At 39.9% G+C, this 27,762-nt stretch overlaps 1 protein-coding gene across 1 annotated transcript; it reads left to right on the forward strand.

The window, feature by feature from the left end:
• Positions 1 to 429: 429 nt before the first annotated feature.
• LOC132599904 (replication factor C subunit 3-like) lies at positions 430 to 23,121 on the forward strand. Its single transcript, XM_060313070.1, has 12 exons — positions 430 to 915; positions 998 to 1,567; positions 1,665 to 1,778; positions 2,205 to 2,237; positions 15,259 to 15,430; positions 15,522 to 15,700; positions 15,877 to 16,013; positions 16,130 to 16,225; positions 16,640 to 16,709; positions 16,797 to 16,874; positions 16,976 to 17,057; positions 22,765 to 23,121. Exons 1-12 carry the CDS (start codon positions 466 to 468, stop codon positions 22,815 to 22,817), a joined length of 2,034 nt encoding a protein of 677 aa, XP_060169053.1. The 5' UTR covers positions 430 to 465; the 3' UTR covers positions 22,818 to 23,121.
• Positions 23,122 to 27,762: the final 4,641 nt, after the last annotated feature.

The raw sequence follows: 27,762 nt of genomic DNA on the forward strand, positions 1-27,762 counted from the left end.
GTAGAGGGTGACCTACTATTTTTCATGTCGGTAATCTCACCTACTATGGATGAGTACATATAATTATCTTTTAGGTAAATTTTTTTTTTTTTTTTGTCAGTACATATAAATTGAACTCATTCAAGAACTCTCCAGATCTGGGCGATTGGTATATACAGCACAAACATCCTACAGATGGAACCAAACACTACAGCTAAAGACTATACTATATATAGATTAACCTCAAGTAGTCAGTTGTTTTTGCATGGACTATTGCCAGTTATACTGTCTACAGTAATAGTACAGCCATGCAAAAGAGTGGACTGATGATTAATAAAGAAAAAAAAATCATTGTTAATAACGTAACATCTCGGGATGACCGCCCATGGACCTATCGTGGAAAGATCTTTTTTCCAGTCACATTAATACTGTATCTTAATTGCATTAACATCTTTTTTATCTCCTCCTTAATCCTCTTTTTAACAAATGAAAAAAACAGCAACTTTCAATCTCAGCTCTTCAATGCCGAGTCCATCGATCCTGCGTTCAAAATCTGTTCCCTGCAACATCTCAGAAACTCAAAATTCTCCTACAAACTCACTCATAGTAGCCCCTTCAGTCAGATCATCCAAATCAGCTGACTCATTGAAACCATCATCATGGCCTAAAGAAGTCAATGAGTTTATTATAGCAAGAAAGGGAGGCTCATCCTCGAAGAACTCGAGTTTGACAGCTGATAATCTCCAGGAATTCAACAAAAGAAATGCAATTCAAGAAGAAAAGAGATACTCTGCTAGAAGTCCATATTACAAAGGACTTACTGATTCGTCCAAAGAGATTAATCGACAGAAGTTATTAGCAGAGTTTAGTAGTCCTGGAAAAGATATATCAGCTTTTTCTACAAGTTCCAGTTCTAAATCCAATTTAGCTACCAAGGTATTGTTGAAGTCTCTGACCATTTCATCTAAAAACTAAGAGAGCACATTTTTAATTACTTAATTATATTATGTCTCAATAGGTACAAGAATGGAGTGCATCTTACTTTGCACGCAAAAGCAAAGAGGAAAGAACATCCTTCTCCTTGAATGTTTCTTCTAGGAACAAGAACATCCAAGATCCTTCATCAGAGACAAGAGATAAAAGAGTAATCAGAACGACAATCGGAGAAGAACTTGGTTTACGTTCCAAAGGAGTTAGAAGATGTGCAAGAAAAAGCAAACTTAGAATTTCACAATTAGATCAGGGGAAGCCTTTGAGGGAGAGAGCATCAGAAATGCAAACAAATTTAGTACAACTACCAGCCCCTGCACCTCCATTAACATCACCACAAAAATTGTCATTACCATCTCCACCACCAACTCCATTAATATTACAAACATCATCGCAAGAGGAAGAAATTGAACCAGTACCATTGCCAGCTTCACCAACTCAAACTGTAGATGATGAAAAAGATACCATAGAGGAGAAGGATATTACAGTTCCAGAAGAACAGAATGACAAAAGATTTAAATGGGCTGACAAGTATAGGCCTAATGCTCTTAAAGATTTCCTATGCAATCGAAATACAGCACTAGAATTGAAGGCTCTGGTATGATAATAATCCTTGAACAGTCTTTTTCTAAATTTTCCTTATTCTTAGCAAATATACCAAGACATGACACTTTTTTGGATTCTAAATTTTGCAGGCAAAAACAGATCTCAGTACTCATCATTATATATTTGCAGGACAACCAGGAGTAGGGAAAAGAACCATGATATATGCTCTGCTTCGTGAAGTTTTTGGACATAATAAAGTACAGGTATATATAGTGTATAAGTACAGGTATATACAGTGTATACTTATTGATTCTCTTTAAAGCTACAAAATATTAAAAGTTTAATCCAGACACTATGTTGCTTTGCCACTTCAGAAATAAAAACCTTGATGTGAGTAACCATAATTATCACGACTTTAACTTCGATACACTGCTATGACATAAACGAACTTTTACAGTATTAAGTCACCTCAAAGATAACTACAAATACTGTGCATAAGAGTGGGATCAGTGGCCTGAAAATAAGGCAGGGTACCTGCTACAACAAATTAAAAGTACACTGATAGAGTAGAAAAGTTCACACTGTCAATGTATGTAAGTTAAATTCAAATATCACTGGTATCATGTTCTAGATCAACTTTTGAAAAACTTAAGTTTCCATGATTCATGATGGTTTCTTTGCTTTTACAGGCAAGAGAAAAGTGCAAGGTATTCCACTTAAAGGTATCAATACACTGCCATCTTTCTTTCAATTGTATTTTTTCCATAAGTTAATGCATACAAAACTCTGAAACTGAGGTTCAAAGCCCACAAAATGCTTCGTAATTGGTGGCATTTCAATACATGAAAGAGGTTTTGCAATTATAACACAATATGAATGAAATCTTTTATGGTGGGAAAACATAAAAATCTTTTATTACTAAAAGAATCTCTGCTGTCGATAGATCACAATAAATAACTACTATTGTATACGGTAAAAACGGGATATGCGTTAAACCGGTGAGACCCGGAACCGAGGGAAGAATGGAACAAGAACGTGCATCAGGGGCGGAGCCAGGATTTTTAGCAAGGGTGTTCATATTTTAGGACAGGGGATGTGTGAGGGAAAAAAAAAACAACGCATGAAAAACACAATGCCTCTAATGCAAAAATAAAAAAATTGTGCCACAGCTGGGATTCGAACTCGCGTCCTAAGCAAGAGTTTGCACACCCTTAGCCGCTGAACTATCCTTTGTTTCTATGTCAAGGTTGTTCATTACTAGTATATATCCACAAAGTTTTATATTTGACATAGGCATCCGACAATTTTTTCCGACGAAGGGTGTTCATATGAACACCCTTGAGTAGGTGTGGCTCCGTCACTGACGTGCATGAAGACTTTCGTTCTGAACCGGAGGAACGCTCGGACCGAGGCCAAGGAAGGGCGTCATTTGGTCCGGTTTTCTTCATGGCCGAGTTGGTCGTTGCCGTTGGTCCGTTTGGTCGTGGCCGTTAGTCCGTTTATTCGTGGGCGTTGGTCCGGGATATCCGTTGCGCGATCGTCGCGCGTCAATAACGTCCTGTCATGTTCAACTGCCAATCGTACGGGTGTCAGACCGTACGGCCAACCTAACCCAACCTAATCCAACTCAGAGTCTTTTCTTTATTTTTTAGATTTCTCTTATTGTAAGGGGCCCATGAGGCAACACTATAAATAAGGACCATTGCCCACTTTTAAGTGATTGGCTCTTTAATATCAAGAACATTCTTTGTACTAGAAATATATACAAATCTCTCTCATTATCGTGTTGCAATCCGAATTCATCGTGTTCATCTCTATTACATTTCTTCAATCAAGTGACACACCTATATTAGTAAACATACAAGTATATAGCAAACCACCGATTATTAGTTGCTTTTTCATAGCACATTCATATATTTCTTTTTTCTATCAAAGGGACTCAAGGAATAACCACATATCCTATACCTCACCCACAAATTTAATTGATTATCCAAATTCGGAGTAAACAGTTTGGCGCCCACCTTGGAGCCAGGATAATAGTGGTCTTTTATCTTGATCTCTACCTTACCCATCAAAATCGAAAACATCTTCTGTTCGTCACTAAAAAAAATGGACTAAAATGGCTGACAGTGGGCAATCTGGTCAAGTCAACAACAACGAGATCGTGGCCGAAAACGAAGGCAGCGGTCCACGAGGATTGCCAAACCCCGCTGATCCTAACCCCGTTAATTCGAGGGAAGGCCTCAACCATCAAAACACCGTGGACCAGGAGAATGCCGCATAACCGGCTACCGACCCTTTAAATACACACAATTCGATTACTTTGTCCTGGACTCAGGGTCGGAAAGAACCGGAAGCCCCAAATGATAATATTGACTTACGTTTAATTTTTGAAATGTTGCAGGAACAGAGAGCGGCGATTGCCGAACAGGGAATCGCAATAGCCCGGTTGCAAAACGGAGGGGATAAAACGACCTCGGAGGAGGCAAAGGGTGTTGCTGAACCCAGAAGAGATGAAGCACAGATGGTTGAGAGCGATGGGTCCGGAGCTGGGTCCTCCACCGAGGTTCTGAGAATGCTTGAAACTTTGGCAAAACGGTAGACTTAACCGAGAAGAGGGTGGAAACATACAACTCTCGGGTAGACCAAATCCTGGGGGCTCCGCCTTTACTGAAAGGGCCGGATTCGAAAAGGTACATCCAAAAGCCTTTTCCTCCGAGTGCAGCTCCAAAACTAATCCCGAAGAGGTTCAAGATGCCGGATATCTAGAAATATGATGGCACAACGAACCCACACAAACATGTGACCTCATACACATGCGCTATAAAAGGCAATGATATGGAGAAGGACGAAATTGAATCAGTATTGTTGAAAAAGTGCAGGGAAACTCTGTCAAAAGGAGAATTAACATGGTACGACCAGCTGCCCGAGCATTCGATCACCTCTTTTGAAATGCTCGTCGATGCCTTCATCAAAGCTCACGCCGGTGCCAAAAAGGTGCAGGCCCATAAGGCCGACATTTTCCGTATAGCCCAAAAGAGACGATGAGTTACTGTGTGAATTTATCAACCGATTCCAAAGGGAACGGATGGAACTCCCCCCGGTTCCAGAAGAATGGGCTGCACAAGCTTTCACAAAGGGGCTCAATGTTCAAAGCTCAACGGCTTCGTTCAAATTAAAGGAAAGCTTGCTGGAGTACGAGGTTGTGACATGGGCTGATGTCCATAACCGATACGAGTCGAAGATTCGGGTGGAGGATGATCAATTCGAGCTCCCCCCGAGGCCGATAAATGTGAACAAAAGTTTTGAGAGACCAAGGAAAGGTTACGAAATGAAGGCCGAATCGTCGAGGGAAAGGTATCGGCCATACTCCCATTCGGAAAAGCCAAGCTTTAGGTCGGAGAAATCAAGGTTTAGCCCAAGCCATTTATCCGGTCGGGGTAATAAATGGGTCGAGCGCCCGTCGAATAGTCGGGGTCTCTCATTCAGGAGCGATGCCGGAAGCTCTGCTGGCAACAAGGATTTACCAAAGATATCGGAGTACAACTTCAACGTCAGTACCTCGGGCCTCGTCTCGGCCATTGGCCGTGTCCCTGATGTAAGATGGCCAAGACCTCTAAGGTCGGATCCGGGCCAACGGGACCCGAGCATGGTGTGTGAATACCATGGAACCCATGGTCACAGAACCGAAAATTGTCACCAGCTAAGAAAAGAGGTAGCCGGTTACTGAAGAATGGTCATCTCCGAGAATTGCTGAGTGAACGAGCCAAAAATCACTACAAGGAAAGGGAGGCTCATCGAAGGGCCGAGCCAGTAGAACCCCAGCATGTAATCAACATGATAGTTGGGGGCACCGATGCCCCTCGAGGGCCGGTGATGAAACGGGCCAAGGTTTCTGTTGTTCGCGAAAAACGCAGTCGGGATTATTTGCCCGAGGGTTCTATCTCTTTCAGCAACGAGGATGCATAAGGCATCATTCAACCGCACAATGATGCATTGGTAATTTCTATTCTTATCTTTAAAACTCACATTAAACGTATTTTGATTGACCCAGGTAGCTCAGCCAACATCATCCAGTGGAAAGTGGTCGAACAGTTAAGGCTACTCGACTAGGTCGTGCCGGTAGCCCGGGTCCTCAGCGGGTTCAACATGGCGAGCGAAACCACAAAGGGGGAGATATCGTTGCCGGTTAACATCAATGGCACTATCCAGCAAGCGGTGTTCTATGTGATCGAAGGCGACATAAAGTATAGCGCATTACTGGGCAGACCCTGGATACATAGCATGAGGGTCGTGCCATCGACATTGCATCAGTTGCTGAAATTCCTGACACCGGAGGGGATAATAACCATCTGAGGCGAACAGCCCACTGCAAAGGAGATGTTCGCGGTCGAGGAAACGACACCTCAGCCTGAAAAATCGGACCAAAGGAAGAAAGACTCAACCGGGGAAACAGACACCAAATAGCAATCACAACATACAGGGTTGGACCCGGAGTGCGAAGAGGATGACTTCGGTGTGCCCAGATCATTCGTCATGCCGGATGACTCGGACGCGACCAAGTCAACAGTAGAGGAGCTGGAGCAAATCATCTTGTTCGAATACCTGCTGGACAGAAAGGTATACCTGGGCACGGGGTTAACCCCGGAGCTCAGGAACAAGTTAATTGAATTTCTTCAAGCTAACGCAGATTGCTTCGCATGGTCCCATATAGATATGACAGGTATATCACCGGAAGTAGCAACTCACAAGCTCAGTCTAGACGGGAAGTTTCCCCTGGTGAAGCAGAAGAGAAGGCCCATGGCGGAAGCAAAACACGTCTTCGTAAAAGACGAGGTAACAAAGCTTTTAAGAATAGGTTCTATCCGGGAGGTAAAGTACCCAGACTGGCTAGCTAACTTTCGAATGTGTGTTGATTACAAGGATTTAAATAAAGCATGCCGAAGGATTCATTCCCGTTGCATCACGTCAATAGAATGATCGATGCGACGGCCAGGCTTGAGATGTTAAGTTTTCTCGATGCCTACTCCGGGTATAACCAGATTCGGATGCACCCGGAGGATCAAGAGAAAACATCCTTCATCACCCGATATGGGACTTACTGTTATAATGTCATGCCTTTTGGACTAAAAAATGCCAGTGCAACTTACCAACGCCTAGTTAATGAGATGTTCGAAGAACAAATAGGGAAAACAATAGAAGTTTATATTGACGACATGGTGGTCAAGTCCCTGGAAATAGAGGACCATTTAAAACATTTGCAGGAAACCTTCGACGTACTCTGCAAGTATAACATGAAGCTCAACCCGGAAAAATGTGCCTCTGGGGTAAGGTCCGGCAAATTTTTGGGTTTCATGGTATCAAACCGGGGGATCAAAATTAACCCGGACAAGATCAAGGCCATCGAGGATATCGAGGTGGTGAATAACGTCAAAGGAGTACAGAAGCTCACAAGAAGGATAGCGGCGTTGAGTCGTTTCATATCGAGGTCCTCAGATATGAGTCATCATTTCTTCTCCTTACTAAGGAAGAAGAACGACTTCGTTTGGACACCGGAGTGCCAAAGAGCTTTACAAGAATTGAAGAGATACTTGTCTAGCCCACCGCTGTTGCACACGCCAAAGGCGGACGAGCTATTTTTTCTCTACCTTGTTGTCTCTGAGGTAGCGGCAAGTGGCGTTTTGGTCCGAGAAGAATCAGGTACGCAATTCCCTATCTATTATGTAAGTAGAACTTTGGGGGATGCGGAGATCCGTTATCCCCACTTGGAAAAATTGGCATTGGCACTGGTAAGTGCTTCTAGAAAGCTCAAGCCCTACTTTCAATGCCACCCCATATGTGTAGTAACTACTTACCCCCTGAAAAACATCATGCATAAACCGGAATTATCGGGTAGACTAACTAAATGGGCCGTCAAAATTAGCGGATATAATATCGAGTACAAACCTGCAACGGCCATCAAGTCCCAGATCTTGGGCGATTTTGTGGCAGATTTCACCCCGGCTATGGTTCCTGAGGTTGAGAAAGAGATCCTGCTGACCTCGGGGAAAGCTTCGGGTATTTGGTCGCTACATACGGACTGAGCCTCAAACCTCAAAGGTTCCGGGCTAGGGATCGTCCTTAGGACCTCGGCCGGGGATGCCGTTCGACAGTCTATTAGAACTATTAAATTGACTAACAATGAAGCCGAATATGAGGCTATGATTGCAGGTTTGGAATTGGCCCGAAGTATGGGGGCCGAAATAATCGAGGCAAAGTGCGATTCGCTCTTGGTCATAAACCAGGTGAACGGCGTCTTCGAGGTCAAGGACGAGCGGATGCAGAGGTATCTTGAAAAAATCCAAGTGATACTACATCGGTTTAAAGAATGGACCATGCAGCATATACCGAGGGAGCAGAACAGCGAAGCCGATGCATTGGCAAATTTGGGATCCTCGGTCGAAGGGGAAGAAATCAACCCCGGGACTACGGTGCACTTGTTGAACACGGCTATAGAAAACGGACATGCCGAAATAAACACAATGGCTTTAACTTGGGATTGGCGCAACCAGTACATCGACTACTTGCGTGATGGAAAGCTCCCGAATGACCCAAAAGAATCACGGTCATTAAGGACCAAAGCTGCGCGTTTCTGCTTGGTAGACGGCCAATTGTATCGACGATCTTTCTTCGGCCCCCTGGCTAAGTGTTTGGGTCCCGGAGAGATGGAGTATGTGTTGAGAGAGGTGCACGAAGGAACCTGTGGCAACCACTCCGGTGTTGAAGCTCTGGTCCGAAAGATCATCAGGGCCGGTTATTACTGATACCAGATGGACGAAGACTCGAAAATTTTTATCCGAAATTGTGACGGGTGTCAGAGACATGCTCCGATGATTCATTAGCCCGGGGAGTTGCTGCATTCGGTGGTTTCACCTTGGCCTTTCATGAAGTGGGGAATGGAAATTGTGGGCCCATTACCATGGGTACCAGGTAAAGCCCGTTTCATTCTGTTTATGACTGATTATTTCTCTAAGTGGGTTGAAGCACAGGCCTTTGAAAAAATTAGAGAGAAGGAAGTTATTGACTTTATATGGGACCACATCATCTGTCGCTTCGGCATCCCTGCTGAGATAACCTGTGATAACGGACCCCAGTTCATAGGTGGCAAAGTCAACGATTTTCTCGAGGGATTGAAGATTAAGAAAATTGTATCGACCCGGTATCACCCGTGTGCAAACGGACAGGCCAAATCCACGAACAAGACAATAATCCAAAACCTCAGGAAAAACCTTGAAGCGTCGAAGCATCACTGGAGGGAAATATTACCGGAGGTGTTGTGGGAATACAGAATCACATCAAAATCAAGTACGGGAGAAACTCCTTTCTCGTTGGTCTACGGGGCTGAAGCCCTTATTCCCGTAGAGGTTGGTGAACCCACTCTCCGGTTCAGCTATACTACCGGGGAGTCAAACGAGGAGGCCATGGCCGTAAAGCTTGACCTCACGGATGAACTTCGGGAAAACGCGTTAGTCCGTATTGCAGCTCAGAAATAGAGAATGGAAAGGTACTACAATCGAAGATCCAATTTTTGGCATTTCCAAGTTGGGGACTTGGTGTTTCGAAAAGTTACCTTGAACACCAAGAATCCCAACGAAGGAAAACTGGGTCCGAACTGGGAAGGTCCGTATAAGATAACCGGGATAACAGGCAAAGGATCGTATCAGTTGGAGTCCATGAATGGGCAACGGTTGCGCAATAATTGGAACGTGGCTCATCTGAAAAGATACTATTGTTAAGGTATGAACTCCTCATGTTTTCTATTTAACCTTTCTCTTTTTGCAGAAAAATTGAGAGCCGGATAAAGTTAGAATTTAGGCCTGAAAACACGTGTTGCACTCTTTTCCTTAGTGCGGTTTTGTTCCAAAATGGGTTTTCCGACAAGGTTTTTAATGAGGCAACAAGTACAACGTGTTACTCAACGAAGACGAAGGCAGACGCACGGAAACTCGAGGTCACACCCAACGAGTGGGGACTTAATAGCACTCACCCGATCTTGCAGCTCGGATAAGAGCTAGGGACTATCACACCCACTCCGAAGTTTACCCCGGTTTGTTGAAACCGGAGGCCTCCCTCAACAAAATAAAATCGGACCTTTAATATTAGGCTCCGATGTAAGGGCCAAACGATCAAAACGAATCGTGTCCACATAACATTTGCTACGGCAAAACCAAGAACCGTATCTTCTGCATTAGGTTCCGATGTAAGGACCAAATGATCAGAATGAATCGTGTCCATTTAGTGTTTGCTACGGCAAAGGCGAAAGGGAAAAATTCATTCTCATGTACACAAACACTTGCAATGCAAAAATTATCGAAAGTTTGGATAAACGATATCTCGGATGTCTTCCTGTTAAAATAGTTCACCCCAGTGATAACCGCCGTATTTCGGCACTATTTCATTCGTACACCCTATACCGGGCACTACAGTCGAAATTCGACAAAGGCCACAAGGTCATAGAGAACCGAGCCAAAATCATTAACCCCACAAATGGGGACTTTTACATCAAAATCCAACTAAGGCTGAGACTCAGGTGTCCGAAATATACCGGCTCTAAAAGTAGCCGAAAATACCGGCCCTAACAACGCCCGTCGTGATTCGGAGACGTCCAAATTCACGAAAGCGTAAGATAAGTCCCATGGGCAAAAAAACTCCATAAAATTCCCGGATGACGTATACCAGAGGAGGAGAAAAGCCGATATATAGGCACAGTCAGAAATAAATGACTCCTTAAAAACGAACCGACAATTCGGGCGAAAATCATAAAAATCATTTGTTCGAAGAAAAGAATCAAGAAAAGCACATGTTCTATTTATACAGAGGATTTTACATCAGAGACCCCTACAAAGGCAAAAAAATAAAAAGCTAAGTACAGGCCCTAAATCTATCCGGAATGGCTGGAGCCGGAGTGTTCAGACACTGTCCGCTCGGAGTCATCCCCGAGGGCACCCTTAGCCTCTTCCTCGATTCTTCTAGCCTCGAGAATAAGGGCCGGAAGATCCGTAAAGCCATGCTGGCTTGCTCAAGGGTGATCCTCTGAGACTTCCATTTTTCGTACTCAGCAGCAATAGTGGCATGAGCCTCGGCGGCCTCCACGCTCTTCAGAGCTTCCTCGAAATCAGCCTCGGCCTGGGCTAACTTTGCCGCCAGAACATCCCGAGCCTCTCCCAAGACATCTTGCATGTGGATGGACGACTCGAGCTCGGCCTTGAGGGCGTCATTAGCATCGACCGTCTCCTTAAGAGCTCGGTTTTCAGATCATCGCATATCTGGGCCCTATGCTCCGCCTTCTCCTCGAACACCCTCATGCGCTCTTTGTACCGGGCACTCTCAGATTCGAGCAGCCGTTTCCTCTCGGCCAAACTCGCAACATCAGACTTCATCGAATCCAGCTCCCCCCGGAGTTGAGAAAGGGTAGTTTCGAGCTCATCGAGCCTCGAGAAAAATTGAGCGTTATCTCGGCTAAGGCCGATCTTTTCAGCTTCGAGACTCCGATTGTATTCGGCCATCGCGGCCAGCTCACCCTTTAACTGACGATTTTCAGTCTTTGCTACGTCAAGCTCGGGTCGGAGGTTGGAAAGAGCTACTACTTGATTCAACTCGTCCTCCTTCACCCGCAGAAGATGCAAAAACTTCTCGGGCTCTCGGCTTTGAGCATCCAGCTGGCCCTTGAGGTCGTCCACCTCTTGCTGGGCATGGATGAAGGCCTCGTTGACGAGCACCACACTCTGCAAATGAAGCAAGTTAAAAACTTGAACAAAACAAGGCTAAAATTCTCAATGAAATTATGCAAAGGTGGCTAATAAACTTACCCGGTTGCCCGCATGCATACCCTCGTTAATAAAGCACCGCCAGGTGACCCCGTTCATCTTTCGCTTGTCCGAATCCGAAACAAGGGCCTCAGATAGCTTTTCACGCCCACCGGGCGAGAAAGAAAGCTGCAATCCTCGGGGACGGTGATCGTAGCCGATCTTGTCCTCCTCGGCTCCATACTTGGGGTCGGAAAGATGAGCACCAAGCTGTCCCTGGCACCAGATTCGGTGGCCCGACCAACCGCCCTCGTGGCTCGAGGGATCTGGAGATGTCCGAAACCTGCGGCTTCGCCGGTTGCAGGAGGGGTGCTTGAGAACAGGGAAACTTGGAGCAGCCTCAGCACCTTCGGCAAAGATAGGGGGCTTCGTAGTTGCAGCAGTCTCATAATCGGGCAACGGGCCAGTGACCGTTGGAGCTTCGCTCTCGGGGGCCGGCTCGTTTCTTTGATCAGCTTCTGCGGCAGCCCCCCCCCCCAGATCTACTTGCCCTTTACAGGGGGGTTTCTTCGAAAGAAGCTTCACCTGAAATGTCGACGAAGTCAATCGACCTTAGAGGAGTCGGGTAAAGAACTTCTTCCGCACATGTGGGTAACGCCGGGACCAAAGGTCCTTCTCCGGTTGGATGAAGTGGTGAAGCGGTGATATCCTCCTCCAGAACGGGAGCCACGGAAGGGACCGCACTGATACTCCAGACGAGGAGCTCGGGCTCTACTTCGTCCCGTAAAGTCCTAACGACGCTCCTCGCCTTTTTCTTTATTTTCTGCCCTTTGTTCGAGGGCCTTTTTCTTTTGGCAGCAGCAGCAAGGATACGAGATACACCTGCTGAATCGAACTCGGGTGCCAACATTATGGGTTCGGCTGTCGTCTCCGGTCTGGGATCCACCGAACCCTTGGGCAAACCTGAAAATCGAAGACGCAATGAATACGGGTCGTAGAAGATGCAGTGGACACGGGTAGAAGCAAAGTATTACCGTGGTTCTGGGCGACCCATCGGCCGCGTGACAGGTGGCCCCACGTCCGGTCGTCGTGGACATACTAGCTAACGAGTGCAGTGACCCATTCGTTCAGATTCCGGACGACCGGAGGAATCCATCCATTGGCTAATATAAATAAGAAAAGCGGTGAGAAAGTGGGATCGAAGTTTGTCAAAATATACAAAAGAAATTACTTAGAGTTCAGGCTTACGTTTGTTGTTCCACATTTCCGGAAAAGGCATGTAATTGTCCGGAATGATGTCCGCGGTCCTCACCCGGACATATCGCTCCAACTAGCCCCTGTCTCTATCTTCGTCCATTTTCGAGAAAAATGGATTCTGGCTACGCTTTACGAGTTTTATTACGCCACCCCGGAACAACCTCGGGGAATATAAGAATATCAAGTGGGCCAGCGTGAGCTCCTTCCCGGCATTGTTGGCCATCAACCGGAGGCATTCCACGACCCTTCAGACGATCGGACAAATCTGTGCCAAGGTCACGTCATAGGTCCGACACATGTCCAAGATGACCGGATCGACCGGAGGGTCGAGCTTGAGAGTGAAAGGGTAAGTATACACGTATAAAAAACCTTCCCGGTGGTCAGTGACTGACTCACTTGGCCCGGGGGAAAAAACTTGAACCGAACGGGTGTCCTACCCACAATCAGCCCGGACTAAGTCGAGTTTTTCCTCAGTAATGGATGAGGGATATCGCCTCACATCAAACCCCCTATCGGATACCGAAGAAGGTTTTTCGACCTCAAAATCTTTATTGAAGTTAGGCTTGGCCGGTATAATGTCCGAGGCAGTGGGCTCGAAGGTGCTTTTTGCTTTAGTTGGGGATGCAGGTTCGGTTCCTTGAGATGAAACCGAGGGAATATCATGGGAAGTGGTTTCAGACATTTGAAAATATGAACAGAAGAAGTTGAGTGGATTCAGAAAGGAAGTTAAAAAAGAGTAAAGGAACAGACGGTTCAAGAAATGACAGAGTAAGAAGCAGCAACACTCAAACAAGAGCAGCTAGTAAAGATGGTGGCAAAGTTGCTTACTTTCACGTGGTATAAGCGATGAATCAGCAACAAACTTGCTATGGAGGATAATTATATATGGTGAAGATGAAGAAATGCAGTGAAGATGAAGAGGAATGAATCGTAAAAATATTTGAATGAAGAGATGAAGAGCCTTATATAGGCATGGGAATAGAACGGTTACGGATGCCGACCAACCAGGGGGAGCCACGTGCCCCATAATTAATGAGGAATGACCTGAAGCGACGTGCGTTACAGCGGTTGTCAGAGTTGACCATCCGGAATAAGACACGTGGCCGATGAAAAGGGGACGTGACGCAACTGTTCCCGCCAAAATGAGAAGATAACAACGGACAAACGGAGTCGCCGACTTCTTGATTCATCCACTTCCCGTTACTCCGATATAATCTACGGTCCGGAAAGTGTGGGGACTATCTGTATACGGTAAAAATCGGATATGCGTTAAACCGGCGAGACCCGGAACCGAGGGAAGAATGGGACAAGAACGTGCATGAAGACTTTTGTTCTGAACCGGAGGAACGCTCGGACCGAGGCCAAGGAAGGGCGTCATTTGGTTCGGTTTTCTTCATGGCCGAGTTGGTCGTTGCTGTTGATCCGTTTGGTCGTGGCCGTTAGTCCGGGAGATCCGTTGCGCGATTGCCACGCGTCGATAACGTCCTGCCACGTTCAACTGCCAATCGCACGGGTGTCAGACCGTACGGCCAACCTAACCCAACCTAATCCAAGTCAGAGTCTTTTCTTTATTTTTTAGATTTCTCTTATTGTAAGGGGCCCATGAGGCAACACTATAAATAAGGGTCATTGCTCACTTTTAAGGGGTTGGCTCTTTAATATCAAAAACATTCTTTGTACTAGAAATATATACAAATCTCTCTCATTATCGTGTTGCAATCCTAATTCATCGTGTTCATCTCTATTACATTTCTTCAATCAAGTGACACACCTATATTAGTAAACATACAAGTATATAGCAAACCACCGATTATTAGTTGCTTCTTCATAGCACATTCATATATTTCCTTTTTCTATCAAAGGGATTCAAGGAATAACCACATATCATATACCTCACCCACAAATTTAATTGATTATCCAAATTCGGGGTAAACAACTATAAGCAATTCCAATATTACTTAATTACTAAAAGGCCAAAGTGTTGGTTATACTTTGCGTTTATCCGATAATCTAACTAAGTGAGATTTAACTTGTAATATGTCTTTTCACCATTACAATTAATTTTTTTAAAATTAGTAGTAGTAAATCCATTTTTATTCAAAGTAGTAGTACATTTTGTATAGTTTCTATATTATCTAAATTTTAATTAATAAAGAATTAATTTATTCCCATTCCAACAGTTGTTTAAATTGATCCCCACTAAACGAAGAGTACAAGCAAATTGAAACAAATGAGAAGTTCTCATATCTTCCAAAGACATAAAAGCTATGAATGTCACACAATATTCTACTAGTTCATGATCCTAACGCGTCAAATACGCGCAGGGCATCAGATAGCAAGTCATCATTTTTATCCCATAAAAGTATCTCAATGTTAAAACTAGTGCTTCAGAAATAATTTCAAGTTTCAACTAAAATATCCAAAGAAAGACTATCTTTTGGTCTGGGATATGACTGTAAAAGCTACAATTACCACTTCATGTATTTATGAAAGAGTTAATTTTAATGACACTCACAATGTAAAAGAATTTGTACGCTATTAGGTTGAAGATACTACAAGTTAACCTGGAAAATAAGATAGAACGTGCTACAACAGGATAACTTACACTGGTAGTGGAAAAATTATTCACACTGTAGTGCATATAAATTGAAGCACATCTCCTGCTTGAATGGTGAAAGGACCTTCTCAAAATGCATTTCAGGGAGAAGGAGTTCCCAGCATCCAAGTAAATGTGAAGGAATCAACAAAACATGTTGAGATCAATCTCTCTGAAACTAAAGGCTATGAGAAGCATGTCATAGTAGAACTAATCAATGAGAGAAGGCACAAATCATCAAGCAAATCTGCACCGTGCCATCCTGATGACTGTAAAGGTATTAATGCTTTTGCAATTTCTAGCACCGAAAATTGGACAATTGAAGTCTTGATAAAGTTGATGTATCACTTTTTCTGTAATGTATACAGCCATCATTCTTTGTGAGGCAGACAGACTATCAACAGATGCCTTGCTATATATCAAATGGATGATAGAGAGATATGAAGGTTGTTATATGGTGGTCTTTTGCTGCAGTGATATCACAAAACTCCAGCCAATTAAGTCTATTTGCAAAGTTGTCCATCTCCAAAAACCTTCAGATGATGAGGTGGGTACACAGTTCCAATACTTAATTGGATTTAAGTTACATACATTGAGAACATAAAAAAGAATTTACGCAATCAGTATAATCTAACCTATTATAGCAAGTTACTTGAACTCAAATATAATATGCACAACTCTATCTTCCCGTAACTAACTTGAAAAAGCTTCTCTTGTTGACAGATTGTACACGTCTTAGAATTCATAGCAAAACGGGAAGGAATAGAACTACCCCACCAAATGGTAGCGAGGATTGCTAGTAACTCTAAAAGTAACCTACGCCAAGCAATTCGCTCTTTTGAAGCTACCTGGCACTTCAAGTAACGTTTTTTTAGAGAATGAATTACACATTCCTCTATCTAGATTAACTATTTGCAAACAGATTCTTCTTTTGTATTGTCCACTCGCTAACTATTGGAGAATGTGGTGTTATCAGCACTTCCTTGACTGAGAATCAAGAAATAAAGACAGGGTGGGAAGACGACATTGCAAAGATTGCTAAAAACATAATTGAAGAACAAAGCCCAGAGCAGTAAGTATAATTTCACATTATCAAGAAGTTACTCCCTCTCCCTTTTATGTGACGCTCTTTCGTTTTTAGTTTATTTAAAAAAGGATAATATCTTAGAATATTTAAAAATTGTTTAACTTTAAGCTTCTCATGTTATCCTTAACGACATGCTTTTACAGCCGTAAAAATATTTTAATATGTTTGAAATCACAAGTTTTAAGGGTAGTTTTGGCAAATGCCAAAAATCATATTCTATTTTTCCTAGATTGTGTCCAATCAAATATTGTCATATAAAATGAAACGGAAAGAGTATATTAGAAAGACATTTCTATGACTATGAGGGCATTGTTCACTTCACATTGAGGCTCTTCGACACCCCAATTAAGAGTTCCGAGCACTCATAATAGTAACATCAAGAGTTCTTTTCTCTCTCAGGCTATACGTTATTCGTGGGAAATTGCAGAACTTGATAGAGCACAATGTATCTGCTGAGTTCATCTTTAATGTAAGAGCTTCTTAGTCCTTATACCTATTGCTTGAAATAATTGAAGCTTTTCACTAACTTCGTTTTACTTCATTCCGTTATATGCAGACTGTGGTTGAAGAACTAAAGAGTAATTTGGATGACCAATTCCACAAAGAAATGGACACTCTGAAAATGAAGTACAGTGTACGGAATTTCACACATTTCACTATTAAATACTCAGTATACGTTCGCCAATACATTATCAGAGAGGCAAATAATTAAGTCGACTTTTTTCCTTCACCCAGATAAATTACAATGATCTCGAACAGGGTAAGAGTGACAATGATGCAGTGAAAAAGATTGTTCTAAAATTTATGAAGATTGAAGGTAAGACAAGCATTTGATGGAAATTTATTCTTCATCTTCCTTTGAAGAAAGAAAAAGACGAATTCTAGATCCCGTACCAAATCTTTCCTTAAAGCTTTTGTCGCTCCTATGATGATCCTTTACTTTTTTCCCAATAATACTCCTCTATTTAGCCACCATATTATAATTTTATGTGTGAATTATTTATCTATTTTGTCATTATCTTGGAAGACTGAACTTAGGCACCACAATCCCATTGAATCTTGTTTCACCATCATTCTTCTGTGGGAGCTGACCTTGCAGTTAATATCTTTCCCTCCATCTACTTATCCTACATGTCTTACCCTCTCCTTTACTCCAATCTTTCGTTGAGTCATCCTCTAGTTCCACTAATTGTCGAAATTATCATTTGTAAATAACATGCATCATGAAACCTTAGCTTGTATATTATTTGTTAGCTCATCCATCAGAGTGGTAAACTGTTGGAATTAATACATTCACAAGGATACTATCCTTGACTTTTATGTCTTCTAGGAGTTCTTTATTGTTTCAAGAATATTATTTAGTCTTTCAATATTATCTCTTAGTTTTTTAAGAAATCTTTTAAAAGTTTGTGATACATGTATTTAGTGAATTGTGATACATGTATCTAGTTATTTGTGCAAGACTTTTGAATTGGTTTTTTGAGTAGTATAAATAGAGATGTAATTGATGACTGTAATCATCTCAAGTGGCCTTAAGTAACCTAATACAACTTGAGCATTCTCTAAGAAAAATATTCTCTTCCTATTCTTTCCTACAAATTGGTATCAAGAGCAGTTTTCGTTCTTAATCTGGGGTTAGGTGAAGAAGAAAAAATTATGGCATCTAAAACAAATGATGGTGTTGATTCTTCAGTTGTTCTTACTCCATTTTTTAATGGAAATGACTTTGACTACTGGAAGATAAGAATGAAAACTTATCTGAAAGCTGAAGGTTTGTGGACTATTGTTGCAAATGGCTATGAAGAGCCAGAAGACGATGGTGAACTTTTAGTAGCAGGGATAAATAATCTTGAGGCTAAGCGTCGTCAAGATGCAAAGGCTTTGAGAAAAATTCAAATGGGAGTCTCAAGAGCATTTTTTGCAAAAATTGCTACTTGTGAGACTGCAAAGCAAGCTTGGGAGTCTCTGGAAGCTGAGGTGTATGGTGACGAAAAGTTACGCACTATCAATCTTCAAACTCTTAGAAGAGAGTTTCAAGATTTGAAGATGATAGAATCTGAAAAAATCGATGAATATTGCACAAGAGTCATGAATATTGTTAATGAAATGAGAAATCATGGTGATGAAATTTCTGACCAACAAGTTGTGGAAAAGATTCTAATTAGTGTCACAGAAAAGTATGAGTATATTGTTGCTATCACTGAGGAGACGAAAGATCTTTCTAAGAGCTTTGGATCATTTCGTGCACACGAGAAGCGAAGACTTTTTCGTGAGAATCAACCCAAAGAGACGGCTTTCCAGTCCAAAACCAATGAGAATTCTCAAAATTTCTCAAAGAATCAACAAAAAAAGAAGTACAATCCAAAAAAGAAGCAGGATCGTGATGGCTCTACTAGGAATGTTGAAGAAAAAGGTGAGAAAAGTACTAGTCTTTTTTGTAAAATTTGCAAAAAGACTAATCATAATGCAGAAAAATGTTGGCACAAAGGCAAGCCCCAATGTAACTTTTGTAAAAAAGTTTGGCCATATTGAGAAGGACTGCAGGCACAAGCAACAGAAGCAAGTAAATTTCTGTGAAGGAAAAGAGGAAGAAAAGGAAGAAAACCTTTTCTACGCTTCTCAATCTGATGCTTCAGCCAAAAGCAATGAATGGTATGTTGATAGCGGTTGTACCAGTCATATGACTGGAGATGAAAAGGCTTTCCTCTCAATTAATCGCAGCATCACTTCTAAAGTGAGAATGGGGAATGGAGCCTTAGTTGATGCAAAAGGTAGAGGTACCATTTCGATCAACAGAAAAGGGAGCGGTAAGAAAATTCATGATGTCCTTTATGTTACTGACCTGGAAGAAAATTTGCTTAGTGTTGGTTAGCTCATGGAAAATGGTTATTCTCTTGTGTTTAGAGATAATTGTTGTAGAATTTATGATAAAATTGAGCCAAATCAAGTCATTGTTGAAGTAAAGATGATAAAAAGAAACTTTCCTTTACAACTTCATTACAATGCATTCAAAAATGAAGTTGTAGATGATTCATGGTTTTGGCACAAAAGGTTTTGTCACTTGAATTTTCATGGTTTGAAGCTTCTGAAGCAAAAAGACATGGTGCAAGGCCTTCCTGAGATACATACTGAAGTGGATCCATGTGAAAGTTGTATTATGGGAAAGCAACATAAAAAGTCTTTTCCAAAAGGGAAGTCTTAGAGAGCAAGTGTGCTTTTGGAACTAATCCATACAGACATTTGTGGACCAATGAAGACTCCATCTCTGGGAAGCCAAAGGTACTTTCTAATTTTTATTGATGATTTTTCAAGAATGACTTGGGTTTATTTCTTGAAAGAAAAGTCAGAAACATTTGCTACATTCAAGAGATTTAAAGCCTTTGTTGAGAAGCAAAAAGGCTGCAGCATCAAAACCATTCGCAGTGACAGAGGAGGTGAATACACAAGTCGAGAATTTGAAGAATATTGCAAAAATGAAGGCATTGAGAAGCAACTTACAGCAGGGTACACTCCTCAACAAAATGGTGTATCTGAAAGAAGAAAAGAACCATTGTTGAAATGGCCAGAATGATGATGAATGAGAAAGGGCTGCCAAAATATTTTTGGACAGAAGCAGTACATACAGCAGTGTACATCCTCAGTAGGTGCCCGACAAAGACATTGAAGGATAAGGCACCAATTGAAGCTTGGAGTGGAACGAAACCTTCTGTAAGTCATTTTAAAATTTTCGGGTGTATTTATTATGCTCATATACCTGCTGAAAAAAGAACAAAATTGGATGAAAAGAGTCAAAAATGTATATTTCTTGGTTATAGTGATGTGACAAAAGGATAGGCTTCTCGATGTCAAAACTAACAAACTTGTTGTTAGTAGAGATGTCATTTTTTGATGAAAAAATAGCATGGAATTGGAAAGATAAAAAGGTGGAGAATACTTCTATCATTTCTTTAAATGTGCCAAGTCAAGAAGAGGATGAGGAAGAGGAAGATATCCCTCAAGGGGGAGAAATCTCAGATCCAGAAGATGAAGAACCACCTCCAAGAGGAACAAGAATGTTGAGTGACATCTATCAAAGATGAAACTTTGCCTGTATTGAGCCAGAAAATTATGAGGAGGCAATAAAGCATGCTGTTTGGAAGGCAGCCATGGTAGAAGAAATTCGGATGATTGAGAAAAATAATACTTGGGAGTTTGTGGATGTACCCAAAGAAAGAGAAGTTGTAAGTCTAAAATGGATTTACAAAATCAAACTCAATCAAGAAGAAGAAATTCAAAAGCACAAAGCAAGGTTGGTTGCTAGAGGTTTCACTCAAATGCCAGGTATTGATTTTTACGAAACTTTCTCTCCAGTTGCACGTCTTGTGACAATTAGAACCTTGATTGCTGTTGTTGCACAAAAGAAATGGAAGAATTTTCAACTTGATGTTAAGTCTACATTTCTAAATGGAAAACTTGATGAAGAAATTTATGTTGAGCAACCTCAAGGATTTTTTGTTCAAGGGGGAGAAGAGAAGGTGTACATGATAAAAAGGCTCTTTATGGGCTGAAGCAAGCGCCAAGAGCCTGGTACAATGAAATTGATACATATTTTCTGAAAAATAATTTTCAGAGAAGTAAAAGCGAAGCCACTTTGTATGTGAAGCAAGAACATGGCAGTATTGTCATTGTTTGCCTCTATGTGGATGATCTGATTTTTACAGGAAATGATCTGAAGATGATGCAGAAATTCAAGCAAGATATGATGCAAACCTATGAAATGAGTGATCTTGGGTTACTACATTATTTCTTGGGCATTGAAGTTTCTCAAGTGAAAGAAGGAATTTTTATTTCTCAAAAGAAGTATACTAAAAGTATTCTTCAAAATTTAAAATGATGGATTGCAGGTCTGTGGCCATACCATTAGCAGCAAATGAGAAATTCAAAAAAGATGATGGAGCAAAGAAAGCTAATAGCTCACTTTACAGGAGCTTGATTGGAAGCCTGTTATATCTTACTTCAACAAGACCTGACATTATGTTTGCTGCCAGTTTATTATCCAGATTCATGCAAGAACCAAGCCAAGTGCATTTTGGAGCTACAAAGCGTTCTACGCTACTTGCAAGGAACAATGGATTATGGGATAATGTACAAATTTGATGGAGATTTGGACTTAATTGGCTATTCTGATAGTGATTGGGCTGGAAGTATAGATGACATGAAGAGTGCTTCTAGTTATGCTTTCTTATTTGGTTCAAGCATTTGTTTTTGGTTGTCAAAAAAGCAAAGTGTAGTTGCTCAATCCACTGCCGAAGCAGAATATGTCTCAGCAACTAAGGCTACTTCTCAAGCTATTTGACTTAGGAGAATTCTTGAAGATATTGGTGAAAAACAAAAAGAAGGGACTGTTTTGTATTGCGATAACAAATCAGCGATTGCCATTGCCAAGAATCCGGTCAACCATGAAAGATCAAAGCATATTTCCATCAAGTATCATTTTATCCGAGAAGCACAAGAGAAAGGTGAAATTCAGTTGCATTATTGCCAGACAGGAGAACAATTTGCTGACATCTTTACCAAAACACTTCCTAGAGAAAAGTTTTGCTATCTTCGAGAACGCATTGGAGTTGTCAAGCAAATGCATTAAGGGGGAGTGTTGGAATTAATGCATTCAGGATACTATCTTTGACTTTTATGTTTTCTAGGAGTTCTTTATTGTTTCAAGAATATCATTTAGTCTTTCAATATTATCTCTTAGTTTTTCAAGAAATCTTTTAAAAGTTTGTGATACATGTATCTAGTGAATTGTGATACATGTATCTAGTTATTTGTACAAGACTTTTGAATTGGTTTTTTGAGTAGTATAAATAGAGATGTAATTGATGATTGTAATCATCTCAAGTGGCCTTAAGTAGCCTAATACAACTTGAGCATTCTCTAAGAAAAATATTCTCTTCCTATTCTTTCCTACGTAAACATGACAAGTTTAAGATAAAATCTGGTGCAAGCCCATAGTCTTCTGACACTCTTCTATATCACCTCCCTACAATACCAAGGACAATAAACAGATAAAATTTGGCACTTGATAATTAATCCTCTTAAGTTTTAATGTTAAAAAGAGCATCCACAGAAGATATCATAGAAGATATCTTTAATGAGAGTGGAGGATGTTTTTATTCCATAGAAGATATCCTTGTAGAACTCTCCTGCCACTCTTCACCTTAATCTAGGGTCAGGAGAATAGAACAACTAAAACTTAACAAAATGCTATTGAAAACCAATCCTCAGAATACCTTAATATAGAGTTGTCAAATTGAAAGCATGTAACAGGACAGACATAAAATTTTAAGGCTAATATATTTTCACGTATGCTTATACTTTCTTGACACTTAGCTTCACCTCTAGGCCATATGTATGGCAATGCAACGGTATCTCAAACGTATGTTTATATAACGTATGATTTACACAGGAAAAATATTGGGCATCAATGTTTCTAAAAGATTGAATTTTTTTAATTTCCTTATTTTCCTTTCTATTTTTCACTGCAGAGTTCATAGCTAAATTCATGAGCTGGTATAAGACTTCTGTTCTGACGAAATGATATTACAACCCCATCCTCTCCACAGTTGGTGTTTAGTTTGGAAACAATTTCCATTTGAGTGGTAAAGAATTTAATGCACTTAAGAGTACTATTGCGAACAAGCTTGGTTAATAATTTCGTATTTCAGTTGTAAAATAAAGTGGCAATCTAGCCGAATCATACATTTTATGTGCTTAAGAAATTCTATCTCCTGTAGAATTATGTAAGATAAATAAAAAGGCACTCAAGAGGTGTAAGCTTTCATTGTATTGGAAGGGTACTTCTAAAACTAATACACCATATTTGACACTTTTTCTATTACACCTTGTTTGGACGGTTGTTATATATTGTTTGATATTGTATTGTATTGTTTTGATGAATTGCACTTTTGGATGAATTGTATCGTTTTCTGTTGTTATATAATATTAGACATTAGTAATTTGAAGGATAAGTATATAAAAAACGTAGGCTACAGTGTAGAGCTATCATGAAAAGGTGTGGTAAAGGATAAAATATAATTATCATAATATACTAAAAGTGAGAAACACTTACCTTCAAGTTAAATTACCATTTTGCTCTTACATTAAATCAAAATATAGTAAATAAAACATTTAATTAAATAGTAATACTTAAATTACATGATGGTTAACTACAGCAGCAATAAATCAACTTTAATCACCATTACGTGATAGCCTTTTCATTGCTATAAAAGTCATTAATTATACTCTTATAGAATTCTTTGTTCATTTTGGTTATATTTATATTATTAGGGATCAAGTATCCAAATATGACATGCGTTTTGACGTATAGTAACACAACAAATCTGTTTTGCGTTAAAATCAGTCATTTGACAATTCATCTAATTAAATAATCTCACTCTCTATATATATATTCTAAAAGTGGGAAGCGACAAAGTTCAAAGTTGGATTAATGCCCATGAAATGTTGAACAATTTTTTTTTACCCCTCTATCAATTAATACTCTTATAATATTTTTGTATACAAATGTAAATACACATTTAAATAAAAACCTATAATGCCATATTATTAATATTGCATAACCTATTAATATTTTTTTTTTGCTTTTCTTTCTTTTCTAACAAAGAAATTTTTTTAGGATACCGATGGAGAGGCATGATATGTAGTGTAATTCAATTATGCACGAAAACATAAACAGAAAGGAATAAAAACTCAAGAAGAAGTCTGTTCGAGAAGTGCTATACCTGGCTTGGGAGTAAACAAAATCTGAAAGCCAAACTCAAGAAAATAGTCTGGGAATTGGACTAGAAATATATTAATCTTTTTATTTGTGCTCGAACTAGGGAATTTTTTAGTATCAACTATTTTTGTCAATGGTATGCTAATCAATCCACCCATTCAAAACGCGAAAGATCTCAAAAATTGGGGACGTTTTGTTTTCTTCATATAGCAAAAGTTTACTTACGATAATACTATTGCATTAGAAGTCATGGCTTAGCTTGCGAAGCTCATGGGACTTCTAATTTTTTATTTTTATTTTTCGTTTTGCTTTCAGATCAAAATATGTAAAAAAATATAAAAAATTACAAGTATCTAATTAAACTTTAATGTTCATTCTCGCAGCACAGGTTAAGACGATATTCAATCATCAGATAATCAGACGATATTTCACATATGATAAAGACCACTATCTCCAGCTATGGTGTATCACTATCGGAGATTCAAGAGTATGAGGAGAGGGAGAGGGACTAGAAGGTTGACTTTAGGATTGACACTAATTGAGTCATTCTTTATAGTATATTATGATGATTACAATTTTTTCCTTAGATGAAAAGATCAACACTATATGCAATGCAATATATAACGATTTACTGTCGAAAAAGTGGTGTTATTTATCTAGGAGGGATAGAATTTGAAATGAAGATATCCGGGATAAGGTGGGAGTGGCATCGGTGGAGAACAAAATGCAGGAAGCGAGGCTGAGATGATTTGGGCATGTGAAGAGGAGAGACACAGATGCTTCAGTGCGGAGGTGTGAGAGGTTGGCTATGGACGGTTTCAGGAGAGGTAAAGGGAGGCCGAAGAAGTATTGGGGAGAGGTGATTAGACAAGACATGACACAGTTTCAGCTTACCGAGGACATGACCTTAGATAGGAGGTTGTGGAGGACTCAGATTAGGATAGAAGGCTAGGTTGCTTATCCTTTCATCCTAGTAGTTGTAGTTTTGCTCATTCGTTTATTGCCATTTGATTTCTGCTTATATTTGTTGGGTCTTGTACTTTGATTATCTTATTTATCTATATTAGCTAATGCTCCTTTCTTTCCAGACTGTTCTATCATGTCTTTCTCTCTTTTGTTATTCCTCGTTTTCATATTGTTTTTGATATGCTTGTCCCTATCTGACTTTTTGTCTTGTTTTCTCTCTTGAGCCGAGGGTCTTTCGAAAACAACCACCCTACCTTTCAACGTGGGGGTTAGGTCTGCGTACACTCTACCCTCCCCAGACCCCACATTGTGGGATTCTACCGGGCATGTTGTTGTTGTTGTTGAGGATAGCTGTTTTCAAAAATTTCATCCCTTGTAATTTTTAGTAAGGTTTAGTGGATTTTTAGTTTTATGAAATTTATCATAACTGCCTATATGCAAATTTAGAGCATTGAAAGTAATTTTTACCAGTTGATTAATAATTGGACTTGAAATAATATAATATAAAAATAATAGAAATTATTGGTAAAATGCTTAAGAAAATTACAATCGAAAAGCTTGGGAAGTTTTCACAGTAGGGATAATTAAATCTTCCTTTCCATTTTTCTTCATATAGTGTTTACAAGCAAAAAATGGGTACTGTTACTTCGAGTCATGTGCTCCTCCCAGGATTGAAAGGCAAAAAGTCAAAAAACATTAAATGAGATAAAATAATTAATAATTAATTTTAGGTATGCAATAAATTTTATTTTAATGCAAACACTTTAGAATATATATGAAATTTAGGTTTTTTTTTTTTTTTTTTGCTACAAGTTAAAGTAATAAGATGATAAGGATACATGTGTCCGAAAACTAGTTAGATAATAAGTAAATGACAATTTTTTTTTAAAAAGGTAACGACATCATCACACCAAATCCATCGTTCCATAAAATGGGACTTTTCGTCATTACATACAATAAAATTTAAGTAATAATCAAAACAAACATTGTACTTAGTAGGCGTTTGGACATGCGATTTCATCTCATGAGATGAAATCAGCGTTTAGACATGCGATTTCATCTCATGAGATGAAATCAACGTTTGGACATGCGATTTCATCTCATGAGATGAAATCCCAAATCATCCAAAAAGACATGATTTGGGATTTGAAATCGTGATTTCAAAAAATATAAATGTAAAATTTGACTCATACGTTTGTATTATGTAAAAAAAGACCCATAAGTTGGTAGATATATTTATCAATCATGTTTACCAATCATAAGTTGGTAGATATATTGTCCGTACTATATGAGAGGATTATATTAAAAAGTAGTTACATTACTATTCATGTTTATTGAACTAAAGTTTGATCAATTGATGTATTTTTTAGAAAGGTCTTCTAGTAGCGTATTAATTTTATTATGAACTATGATTTACTCATTTGGTAAGATTATAAGATTTGGGAAAAATTTGATGGTTTTCACAACTTGTGGATTTTTATGTTTATAAAAAAACTTCAATTTAAGAAATTCAAATTGCATGTCCAAACATGATTTCATCTCATGATTTCATCTCATGAGATGAAATCATGTCCAAACGGCTCCTTAAACTAACAACACAATACAATAGAAAATTCATTTCACTCCATCAGACCAAGTTTCATTCTAATACCAAAAAAGATAAATGCTCAAACTTGCCGATGACTACAAATTCATTTTCACACCTCAACGGTTAACCACAAAAATCGTCCATCGCCTTAACAAAACCTCCATTTCACCAACCCAAATCTCCCAAATCCAAGCTCAACTAATCCACCACAATCTCCATTTCAACACCAGCATAGCCCACAACTTCATCACCACTTGCCAATCTTTAAATCTCTTATAGCTTACACCCTTTACACCAAACTAATCAAGAAACCCCACATCTTCATTTGCAACACATTAATTCAAGCACTTCCCATTCCCAAATCCCCATATCTTTTTTAGGGCAGTGGTGCAAAAATACTCTTCAACTTTGCTATTTAGGGCAGATATTGTATACAGTAAAAATCGGATTCATGCTAGACCGGGGGTTTGAGACCGAGGATCGAGGGAAAGAAGAAACAAGCACGAGCATGAAAACTTTCTTTCGGACCGGAGGTATTGCACCAGAAGTGGTTAATCAGAAGAAAGTGAAGGAATCGTTTGGTCCGGTTTATTCGGAGCAAATTCCTCGTCACAGCCAGTCCAGTTTCTCCATAACCGAGTTGATCGTGGCTGTTAACCCAGGGTTTCTCCATGACCGGGTTGATCGTGGCCGTTAGTCCGGTTGATCAGTTACAAAATTGTCACGCGTCAAGACCGTTCTGCCACATTGTACTGCCAATCGTACGGGTGTCAGACCGTACGGCCCAACCCTATCCTTTTAGGACTTTCTTTATTCTAAAAGGGTTTTATGTTGTATACAAGGCCCATAGGGCAAAACTATAAATAAGGGGCATTTCCCTACTTTTAAGGGTTAGCTTTTTGAAATCTAGAGCATTGTAATAGCAAATCAAAATATTATTTCTCTCATTAGTCTGGATCTGTGGGGTATTATTGTTTAGCTTCATTCTTCTAATATCACTATACTTAATCATCCATAGAAACATATGCAAAGCATGTATCCAAGTTATTAACGCATATATTCATATCTACAAACCATTGTACACGAATCCATATATATATATTCCCTCAAAAATCTACAAAGATTAAAGTTCATCCACATATCTTATATATAACTCACTTACAAATTCAATTGGTTATCTAAAATCGGGGTAAA

This window comes from Lycium barbarum, chromosome 6, assembly GCF_019175385.1.
Source record: "Lycium barbarum isolate Lr01 chromosome 6, ASM1917538v2, whole genome shotgun sequence".
Taxonomy (NCBI): Eukaryota; Viridiplantae; Streptophyta; class Magnoliopsida; order Solanales; family Solanaceae; genus Lycium; species Lycium barbarum.

Excerpts from the sequence above, each read along its gene's own strand:
- LOC132599904 (XM_060313070.1), top strand. The coding sequence starts at position 466 with ATGAAAAAAACAGCAACTTTCAATCTCAGCTCTTCAATGCCGAGTCCA. Across the intron at positions 1,779-2,204 it reads TTGGACATAATAAAGTACAG|GCAAGAGAAAAGTGCAAGGT; the intron begins GTATATATAGTG and ends TTGCTTTTACAG. Across the intron at positions 15,431-15,521 it reads CCATCCTGATGACTGTAAAG|CCATCATTCTTTGTGAGGCA; the intron begins GTATTAATGCTT and ends TAATGTATACAG.